This window comes from Salvelinus sp. IW2-2015, linkage group LG4q.1:29 (assembly GCF_002910315.2).
Source record: "Salvelinus sp. IW2-2015 linkage group LG4q.1:29, ASM291031v2, whole genome shotgun sequence".
Lineage (NCBI taxonomy): Eukaryota > Metazoa > Chordata > Actinopteri > Salmoniformes > Salmonidae > Salvelinus > Salvelinus sp. IW2-2015.
In genome coordinates, this window is record NC_036842.1 from 22,423,883 (window position 1) to 22,435,613 (window position 11,731).

The 11,731-nt window shown below is 42.6% G+C and overlaps 1 protein-coding gene across 1 annotated transcript in view; it reads right to left on the bottom strand.

Moving 5' to 3' along the window:
• Positions 1-403: 403 nt before the first annotated feature.
• The window catches only part of LOC111960858 (RIMS-binding protein 2-like), a 79,608-nt gene continuing 68,280 nt past the window's right edge, over positions 404-11,731 (bottom strand). The window contains 9 exon segments of the mRNA XM_070439455.1: positions 404-2,736; positions 5,054-5,191; positions 5,445-5,516; positions 5,738-5,835; positions 6,048-6,225; positions 6,454-6,623; positions 10,141-10,284; positions 10,721-10,826; positions 11,123-11,269. Of these exon segments, the coding sequence (XP_070295556.1) occupies positions 2,539-2,736; positions 5,054-5,191; positions 5,445-5,516; positions 5,738-5,835; positions 6,048-6,225; positions 6,454-6,623; positions 10,141-10,284; positions 10,721-10,826; positions 11,123-11,269 (1,251 nt within the window). The 3' untranslated portion in view covers positions 404-2,538.

Consider the following 11,731-nt stretch of genomic DNA (forward strand, 5'->3'; position numbering starts at 1 on the left):
TACTCCATTCTGCCACCTCTGGTCTCTTGGCCCTCCCACCCCTGCTGGAGGGCAGCTTCCTCTCAGCCCAGTCAAAGTGCCTCTTTGTCCTGGCACCCCAGTGGTGGAACCAGCTTCCCCCTGGAGCTAGGACAGCAGAGTCCCTGCCCATCTTCCGAAAACATCTGAAACCCTACCTCTTTAAAGAGTAGTCCCCCACTGTAAACTAACACTCGCACATGACGTTTTCCCCGTTACTAGCACTGACTTTGCTGATAGCTACTTTATTGACTGAGATGTGTGGTTGACCTAGCTATCTGAAGATGAATGCACTAACTGTATATCGCTCTGTATAAGAGCGTCTGCTAAATGACTAAAATGTAAATATATACCAAAGTAATCCAAACACAATATTCTACAAAATATCAAATTTATTTTTGATAAAAAATGTATTTTTTTGCACATGCACACACACACCATAAATAATGATTTCAAATTTTTTTGTTGTATCTTTGATTCACAGAGCAAGCACATAACCGCAGACTTAAACATCTTATCTTGAGGACACCATGGAGAATGCTTGCACTGTTTACAGTAAGAATAAATCTCAATGCACTAAAAAAGGCAGTCTGAAAATCAAGTATAAACATTTAGAAATTATCTATAAATGGAGAAAGGTACAAAAGAGCAACAGTATAGACACTAAACCCATTTACAAATAAAGGATTTGGTATTATGACTAACACCTTTTGTCAATGGATGCATAACATAATGCATAACATGGGACAAATTATAAAATGTCTACTATATTGCCCGCTGAACATTTCGTACATTCCTTTTTGGCAATCCATCATTTGATTTTCTCTCTTTTTTAATGAACATAAAAGAACCCTGTAATCATTATACAGCAGGGTACTACGTTTGACTCAGATATCTTAGCTGATGGGAATTTAGAGGACCCTGTCAGAATAAAACACTGTCATTTTGAGTCATGGATTGACATATTGTCCATTATGATTATGTCCATCAAACTGTGGCTGTACAGCAACGGAAGTGATGTTAAACTATTACAGAATAGGATCATGGTTTATGAAAATGGGTTAATATAGGGTTTTGAAAGGTGTCAAAATACAGGACAATGTTTGTCTAAAGGCTACGACAGCCTCTCCAGTCAATGGATCAGCTGGATGAATCCTAGCACTCATGTATCCCATAAGCCACATGACTACTGGTTTAGAGGTTGTAGGTACAGTATGTAGGTCATCCCTCCCTTTCCCTTGACTTCAAAAATAGGTTGTCACGAGGTCTATAAGAGTGTAAACAAGTAAACGGTGCAGAATCTTGAACACACCTAGACATCTTTACTGAAATGGCTGAGTGGGGAAAATGGCCCTCTTCGACAGACAACAGAACTGAATATTACACCGGCAATGTAGTTAGCAGCACACCACTAAGATCACATGACTCAACTACTTGTCCTCTTTAAAAAAAAAGGATGCACAGACATGAATGCACACTGAGCACACAAACTCACACACATAGCCTACACCCTCAACACATCCATACACACCGAGAACTACTTATTTTTCATTCATCAGACAAAACACACCTTTGTGCAATTGGAAGGCAAACACAGAAGGTTGTCTTTAACTAGGTGTTTCATGACAGTTGGACAGCAATGAAACGAACAAACATACATTTTAGATTTTTTTCAAACAAAGCTGCAGAGATGCACTAGGGGTTCTTGGCAAAGTCTTGTGTAAGTCTAAAAACAACCTTGTTCAACCATAGAAAATGAGGAAAGTCATGCTAGAATTGCTTTCATAAAGGCCACTGAGATGGTTCAAATGTATTATCCAATGCAGCTCCTTCTCCTGTCTGAAATGCCCTGTGTCCAACTACCCTTTAGACTTCTAGGTTCTGTGAGTGATTCAACCCTTTGTCACCATCCTGTCTGTGATATATTGCACTGGATAAAGCCTCTGTATTAGCAGCCAGCATTACTGACAGAATGCCATCAATAGTTGAGTTGTTGCTCCAGTGCTCCAGTCACAACATTGATGTTTTTTGCCACGTCATGTCTGTTAGAGACCTTATAATTGCACAATTGCTATGGAAACCATCTGGAAATGTTAGATTTGTAACAAAAGAAATAGACTACTCTGTTGTTACCCTGCTTGAAACAAATGCACACAAATGGTTTAGCAGCATCGTCCTGATCTCCATTTGATTAAAGAAAACAGTGGAAATGAAAATCCATGTCATGAAAATCCTAGTTTGTACTCCTTTTTTCCCTCTACCTCAAATACATCACAGTTATACAGTATGTGTGAGCAAAGGTCTCATTGAATTTGGCACGAAGTACATGTAAGTATGTGTATTAATCATTAGAACATGTATCACTGAATATATTAGATTCACATATATTGTCCTGTAACACATACACACATATGTTGCAATTGTAGTTGTGTGCGTACGATCTGCTGATTTGATTGCATGTACTGTATGTGATGTACAGTACTGGGCCCAGTATCTGTTCTGGGCTCAGCTGGGAACAGTTTATTTAACCGGAGAGAGTCTCTTGAGCAGTTTCTTCCCCTTGGAGAGTAGTCCTTTTTTCTTTTTGTTGTCTCGGAGGTCCCTGGGGCCCCTGGTGGGGCTGATGGGCCGCATGGTGCCTGGGGGACACACGGGACGCACCATGGGGGATGCCGCTCGGACAGGCGGGGCCGTGCTCTCTGTGGTATCCGTGGTTACCTGAAGAGAGATGCCATGGAGGGTGGAGGGGGTAGGGGCAGTGCAATACAAAGAAATCAGTAGTCCACTGTGGCCTACCCTTTCTCTGACTGAGGTAGGGCTACAATAGTACATACAGTCTACAGTCAGCATTGTGTCCCTCAATAACACTTTATCACCCCACTGTCACCTGAGTAGCCCTATCCATCTACAGTAAAGCTATATATCCAATGGGACTTTAAAATACGTTGTGTTAAATAGAGTGAAGGGTTGGGTATGCTAAATATTTCTACAGTCTAATTCAATTTCCAACAATATTTGAATTTGATGTTATGTGTGCTGACCTTCAGACTTCTCAGCATTAGCTGTCAATATAGACAAGTATGAAAATATAACTCTATAAAGTCCTATGAAAAAGAGAACAGTGTCAATGCAGACCATTATACTTACTGTAGGTTTTCCACTAAATCTGTGTCAAATACCTACGTAACGTTTATGTTTCAAATAGGGCTGGTTTCCCAGACAAAGATTTAGCTTCAAATGCTTGTTCAATAAAAATTTGCCATTGGAATAGGTTTTTAGTTCAGGACTAGTGTCCGGGAAACAAGCCCATAATGTTGATAAAAGTGGTTCAGAATAAGGATGAGGTATTGCCTTTTGGGCTATTATTGAAATCATTCCTTAATACCTCCCTCTCCTTCTGTTGATGGGGACTGAAGACATTGGTGGCGCTGTTGAGGTTTCACACATACAAACACTGAGGAGGAAGCCATCAAACATAGAGCACGACATCGCAACACCACAGATTCTGATAGGTCCATCGATCATGAGGGACACCAACAGTAATATACAACACTCAGGGACACAACTGTAGATACCATCCCTCTTGCCTAATGTACTGGACTGGCAACCGATCAAAGTATGGTATGCTATCATACAGTTCATCTAGGACCTTTAAAATGGTCTCTCAAAGACAAAGAGGAATCATTTTTGAATCAAATGGGGATTTGCAGCTCCCATTAGTAATGGTTTTTCAACAACTACAGATATAGGGAACTTTTAAGTTTGCATAATAGAGTACTATCTCACAGATAATTAGTAGTCCACCACTTTGCAGGCATTAAATCACTCCAATAAATTATTACAAAAAATCTATTCATAACAATTTTTCGAATTTATGCTGCAAATTAGCATTCTGGTTACACTAAAAAGTAAGGGGAAACACTTTCCTAATTACACCGACTAGTATATAAAACTTTAATGTGCAAGCATGAATAACCATGTTGCTATAAACTTGTCTATAAACTTGGCTACAAATGAACCATTTAACATAAGTGTAATCACAATACCCAGCATTAGATCTGTCAGGCTGGTATCTCTAGTTGCTCACATACTGTACAAGGCAGACAGAGCCATTTATGACGTGAAATGAACAATCTTCTTCTGTTTGTATTTGCAAAGCAGGTGAGGAAAAAAAGTCAATCAGATGTGGTGACGATTCATTTTCAGTACACCCAACACACGACTATGAGAACAGAAAAGAAAAACAACAAGAATACGCACATGAACACAGGTCGCAAATGAAAATTATTGCTGCTTTTATTGTTCCATTGTACCATTACAGTATGGATGAATCACTGTGGCTGTTATTTCTTCTGGTTTAGATCAAACATGGCATATCTATCAACTTTCATCAGGCCTGAAAAATATATATTTTTGGAAGTGTGTGCAGTATACAAAAAGAAACAAAGCCTCTCCCAGGAAATACAGCAGTTGGGCCAAAGTCTACTATTATATAAAAGGTATCGAGTTTGTTTTTGAAAAAGGCATGCTTTGCTATATTACCAACCCTACAGTTTACTCAAATCCTTTCTGTCCATTTGGGTACAACTGGTAGAAATCAGGAAAGTTTCAGAGGTGTTCATAAAGCACTTATTAATAGACACAAGATCCAGAGTTGAGTTTGGTGTTTCGGTGCAAAGAGGTTACCCAATGATCATTCTATATTCCTGTGTAGGAATGACTTTAGCCTATTTCAAATCTGCACTCTCTCATGTCACTGGTCTGTGAATATCACCCACCCCGTACGGGCACAGTTCAAGTGTTCTATCTCTCTGTCCACATCAGGCTTTGCTTCTTCCTTTCTAACTCTCAGAAAGGTTTAACTGCGTTTGTCCCTTTCGCCGGCCGGGGCTAAGGTTTGTATAGTCACCACTGTCACACACGGACAACACACACACACACAGAACACAGACGGCAAGTGGAGGAAGCGAGGCGTAAATCAAGAGAGACAGAGGATGGATGGACAGAGGGCCTAGCGCTGAGAGCGGCGATGTACCCTTTTAGCCTCGGCCCGGTTGGCGGGCTCATCCTGGGCGTAGCGGGATGGAGTGTCCGTCAGGTACACCTCCACGTCGTCAGGCACTTCTTCCAGAAAGTTGGAGGGGACGAGGCCACGGTGGCCATTGATTTCACCCTGCAGAGAGAGGAGAGGAGGGTGCACTGGGGATGAGAACCATGGCTAGACCCATTGAACTCTGATGGTCAAACCTGAGGGAAAGAGCCCTCTCCTGGGCAAAAGGACATACTATGTGTATGAGCAGGCAGTTGAGCCAATGGTATTTCTTAAAAATGCAGAACTAAAACATCTGACTTTTACAACCTTTGAATTGCCCTATGTAACACTGCTACTAGTAACATCACGGAACCCAGAAAAGAGGCATACTCACATAGTAGAACCCGTCTTCATCAATCTCTCCAAATACAGCGAGGATGTCACCAGCACAGAAAGTCAACTCAGCCTATCAGGAAACAGAGACGTCATTTATACCCTTACAAGGTCTGTCTGTCTGGTTACATGTATGTACAGTGTGTGTGTATGTACAGTGTGTGTGTGTGTGTGTGTGTGTGTGTGTGTGTGTGTGTGTGTGTGTGTGTGTGGTGTGTGTGTGTGTGTGTGTGTGTGTGTGTGTGTGTGTGTGTGTGTGTGTGTGTGTGTGTGTGTGTGTGTGTGTGTCAATACCTCCACGTCCACGTTGGGGAGCTCTCTCTGGGGTCATAATCATAGAGCCACCATCCTCCTGGTGGCCTGGTGCTGGCAGAGGCCTCGTCTGTCCTGCCCTGTGAGAGGAAACAATAGGACACGCCAGGACAGGAGGTGATATAGTGACAGATGTATATGTGGTGTCATAGAGAGATACGTGTGCCCTGCCCAGTATGTTACCCAGAAAAATATGAAATGGGTACAGTCAAAATGGCTACCAGTCCACCCGTTATGGAATCATTGACTTGAATGAGGATGTCTGTTCTACTCCTTATAGTTCTGTGGTTACCTATTCCAACTTTATCCACTGGTGTGTTGAGTGGGAGGAAGCCCTGCTTGATGAGCTGGTCCATGGTCTCCTCATCCTCAGCCCTGATCTCTGACACCATGTTGCAGGGCAGGAGCCCCATCCTGCCTCCCCTGATCTCCCCTCGGTAGAAACCATCAGTGTCCTTATCACCATATACCTGGAAAGAGAGAGTGAGAGTGAACGAGCGAGCGAGAGACAGAAAGCAAGGGAGAGTGAGAGGGGAGGGAGAGAGAGAAAAATGGAACAAGAGTGATTGGGAGCAAAACGAAACAGATGGCAGAAGGACAAGTCTATTTTCAATTATGTTTTATATTGTACCTCATTGTTTTCAAACACAAGCACAATATATCTCCTCGCATGGCCTAGCCCTGTGTGTGACACCCACCCTGATGATCTGGCCCTCTTTAAAGGGCAGTTCCTCATCTGCTGCGTCCGGGTTGGGAGACATGGACAGGGGGTCGTAGTCAAACAGAGCCACGAAGATACGGAATGATTCTTCAGGTTCTGACTCATCGTAGTTAGTAGGGGAGCAGCGTTCCCTGTCCCTGTATCCCTCTTAAACACGGGCGAGAAAGAGAACACATCCACCGGCATCTCAATATACAGTTGAAGTCGGAAGTTTACATACACTTAGGTTGGAGTCATTAAAACTCGTTTTTCAACCACTCCACACATTTCTTGTTAACTAACTATAGTTTTAGCAAGTCAGTTAGGACATCTACTTTGTGCATGACACAAGTAATTTTTCCAACAATTGTTTACAGACAGATTATTTCACTTATAACTCACTGTGTCAGAATTCCAGTGGGTCAGAAGTTTACATATACTAAGTTGACTGTGCCTTTAAACAGCATGGAAAATTCCAGAAATGATGTCATGGCTTTAGAAGCTTCTGATAGTCTAATTGACATCATTTGAGTCAATTGGAGGTGCACCTGTGGATGTATGTCAAGGCCTACCTTCAAACTCAGTGCCTCTTTGCTTGACGTCATGGAAAAATCTAAATAAATCGGCCAAGACCTCAAAAAAAAAATGGTAGACCTCCACAAGTCTGGTTCATCCTTGGGAGCAATTTCCAAACGCCTGAAGGTACCACGTTCATCTGTACAAACAATAGTACYCAAGTATAAACACCATGGGACCATGCAGCCGTCATACTGCTGAGGAAGGAGACGCGTTCTGTCTCCTAGAGATGAATGTACTTTGGTGCGAAAAGTGCAAATAATCCTGAACAACAGCAAAGGACCTTGTGAAGATGCTGGAGGAAACAGGTACAAAAGTATTATATCCACAGTAAAACGAGTCCTATATCAACATAACCTGAAAGGCCGCTCAGCAAGGAAGAAGCCACTGCTCCAAAACCGCCATAAAAAAATCCAGACTGCGGTTCTCAACTGCACATGGGGACAAAGATTGTACTTTTTGGAGAAATGGTCTGATGAAACAAAAATAGAACTGTTTGGCCATAATGACCATCTTTATGTTTGGAGGAAAAAGGGGGATGCTTGCAAGCCGAAGAACACCATCCCAACCGTGAAGCACAGGGGGTGGCGACATCGTGTTGTGCACTTCACAAAATTAATGACATCATGAGGTAGGAAAATGATGTGGATATATTGAAGCAACATCTCAAGACATCAGTCAGGAAGTTAAAGCTTGGTCGCAAACGGGTCTTTCAAATGGGCAATGACCCCAAGCATACTTCTAAAGTTGTGGCAAAATGGCTTAAGAACAACAAAGTCAAGGTATTGGAGTGGCCATCACAAAGCCCTGACCTCAATCCTACAGAACATTTGTGGGCAGAACTGAAAAAGCGTGTGTGAGCAAGGAGGCCTACACACCTGACTCAATTACACCAGCTCTGTCAGGAGGAATGGGCCAAAATTCACCCAACTTATTGTGGAAAGCTTGTGGAAGGCTACCTGAAACATTTGACCCAGTTAAACAATTTAAAGGCAATGCTACCAAATACTAATTGAGTGTATGTAAACTTCTGACCCACTGGGAATGTGATGAAAGAAATAAAAGCTGAAAGAAATAATTCTCTCTACTATTATTCTGACATTTCACATTCTTAAAGTGGTGATCCTAACTGACCTAAGACTGTAATTTTTACTAGTATTAAATGTCAGGAATTGTGAAAAACTGAGTTTAAAAGTTTTTGGCTAAGGTGTATGTAAACTTCCGACTTCAACTATAGGTCCACTAGGATCCACTACAGTTGTAATGGGTCACAGTCTATGGCATTATGTTACATTGATTCTGGATTCATATCTATAGCATGAGAGAAACCATTTTTTTTACTGAATTTTGCCACTCAGTAACACTAGTGTGTAGTAGTGATTCATGTTGCGCATGCTATTATGCATGGATGGAAAGAAGGGAAGGGGCAAATACTGTATAGACAGGTGTGTTGTTTACAAGTGATTTACAAGTGAGAGAGCCAAACCATGTAGGTGACTGTGCAGTACTACTGTCTATAATGGATTGAGCTTGTTCATCAAACCAACACTTCATTTTGTAGCGTGCAAGCAGAATTCTGTTGTCAATCCATCAATTGGTCCCAGTATCAGCACAGAGACAAGAGTAAATAATGTAATAATGTAATGTACATCAATTTGACACCACATATGAACTTATGGCCAGGTTACAGACAGATAGCAAACCAGAACGTGATGGTTACAAGACAACATGGTTGACAAAACAACTATGACACCACACCACAACACACACACCAAACCACACACACAACATCACACACACAACACACCACCACACACCACACACACACACCACACACACACACACACACACACACACCCACACACAACACACACACACACACCACACACACACACACACACTGTCTTGTACAGGCTAACCCTTGTGGGACATACAATTCAGTCCCATTCAAAACCTAACCCAAGCTAACCCTAATCCTAACCGTACTCTTACCCAACCCTAACCTAACCCTAACCTAACCAAAAACCTAAACTTTATCCTAACCCTAACCTTAACCTAGCTCTCCTAACCTAACCTACAACGACTCCTAGCTCTAACCTTAATATTTACTTAATTCTAACCTAACACTAATTCTAACCTTAACCTAACCGCCGCTAGAAATAGGCATTTTGACTTGTGGGGACTAACAAAATGTCCCCAGTTGGTCAATTTTTACATTGTTTACTATTCTTGTAGGGACTTCTGGTCCCCACAAGAATAGTTAAAACAGTCCAACACACACACACACACACACACAACACACACACACACACAGGTCACACACACACACACACACACACACACACACACACACACACACACACACACACAGCACACACACACCACACACACACACACACACACACAACACACACACACACAACGACACACACACACACACACACACACACACATACTACAAGACTCTGAGTTAAACATGCATACTGCTGAACCCTGACGTAGTGGTACTGATCTGACTATTGTATTAGGCTCCACTAAAGTACAGTGGGCCTACAGTTTGTCCAAAGAAAACTCTGTCTGTCCTTTAGTTGACTCCTTGCTTAGAAACGATAAAATAAATCAGGCCATCAGCATAGTGAACATATGGAAACCCAAAGAAACTGATAAATATGTATTTCTATGTAAGATGTAATAGGACCATTTTAGTAGAACTTTCTGTAACAGTTATTGAGTTCTCAGCAAGGACAGCGATGCTATATAATTCTTCAATAACCCTGACTCCTTCCACCCAGTCATGCATAGTAACCCCAGTAAAGGTGTGGTGGGTGGGGTTAAATTGAGAGGGGGAAGGGTTTAGCAGGCATCTGATGGAGTTCAGTGCAAGGGAGGGAGGGGAGAAGCATAATTTGAGCAGCAGTCATTCCAATCCGCAACAGTGGGCGGCCATCTTTGGCCCAGTGTGGCTCAGCAAGCTGCCATATTGGTGCAGTGCAGTGGATCATGCTAGGCGTTCTGAGACATATTAAGGCAGTCGTTGGCATCACTACTCTTCTCTCGACTAGCGCTGGTGGCTTTTGGCTGTGCTTTGGTGAAGGAGCGAGGGATAAACCACAGCACGTATCATTATAGGAAGGCATGATGCCTGTGGGGCGTCGGCGGGACGACCACGTCCTGTGCCGTGCTACACTGCCATAGTAAACATCTTCCGTGACGGGGGAGAGGTTCCCATCACTGTTACTCTCTGTGGTTATCTCTACAGGAAACACCAATCAGACGTTGGTGGTTAAAGCGCGAATGCTACTCATTGGTTGGTTGGTTCGGAGGTTTCTTCCTGGCATAACCTTTGATAATCTTAACATATTGCTGGCCATAAACAGAGAGCTCAAAAGCAGTTCTTAATAATTGAAATATTCAGCTACATTTGTTATGGTGAAATACGTGTTTGTGTACCTTGTCACCGTAGCAGCCAGGGAACGTTCTAGTAGCTGATAATACTGTACATTGACTGATGTCTATAAGTAAGCTGTCAGTACTGTGAAGGCATGAGCATGGTTCAAAGACACAGAGGTGATCTGTACACAGAGAAGCTCATGGAGGATTAAAACAGGAAGCAGAACATCTACTAGGGCACAGAGAACATCAATGCACAAAAACAATAATCTTCTCTGGGGTAATGTGACCCGACTGACCAATGGAGGGCGCCATAAGAGGGTGTCTCTGGGGCTGCGGACCATCCCGGGGCATTCTTCTCCCCGTCTCCCGATCCAGCCGACCGCCAGAGGGGGTGTTCCCAATCTTAAAAAGATCACACATAAAAAAGTCTTCATCTTCCCACAACTAGCAAAATGACTTCCAATGACTATTGCTACAAATAAAAGGTCAAACAATCAAACAAGATCGAGGAAGTATTCTAATGTAGACACATGGCTGGACACAGGAGCCATATCATCCAACTGTGATAAAGGGGTTTGCGTACTTGATTTTTTTCCATTGTACAAGTGGTAATCAGAACCAAATCAGTTTACTCAATTTTAATATTTAACATTTCAATGTTAAGCTTTGATGAGAGACTACATGAGTGGTATTCCTACCTTGAGTGCATTGTGGGAGTTGCGTCGTCGTCCCTCCTCCAGCTGCATTTCAGAGTAGAGCTCCTCCTCATCCTCCTCCATGATGTCAGAAAGGTCAGAGCCCCGGCTGCTGTCACTGTGGTACTCCTCACTGTGGCTGTAGTGGGCCTGACACACACACACATACGCAAACACACACGCAAACACATATACACACACACACACACACGCACGCACACACACACACACACACACGCACACACAAAAGATGTGAAATCAAATCAAAGTTTATTTGTCACGTGCGAGGAATAGAACAGGTGTAGACCTTACAGTGAAATGCTTACTTACAGGCTCTAACCAATGGTGCGGGAAAAAAAGGTATGTGTGTGTGTGTGTAGGTAAGTAAAGAAATAAAACAACAGTAAAAAGACATTTGAAAAAAGAGTAGCAAGGCTATATACAGACACCTGTTAGTCAGGCTTATTGAGGTAGTATGTACATGTAGGTATCGTTAAAGTGACTATGCATATATGATGAACAGAGAGTAGCAGAAGCGTAAAAAGAGGAGTTGGCGGGTGGTGGGACACAATGCAGATAGCCCGGTTAGCCAATGTGCGGGAGCACTGGTTG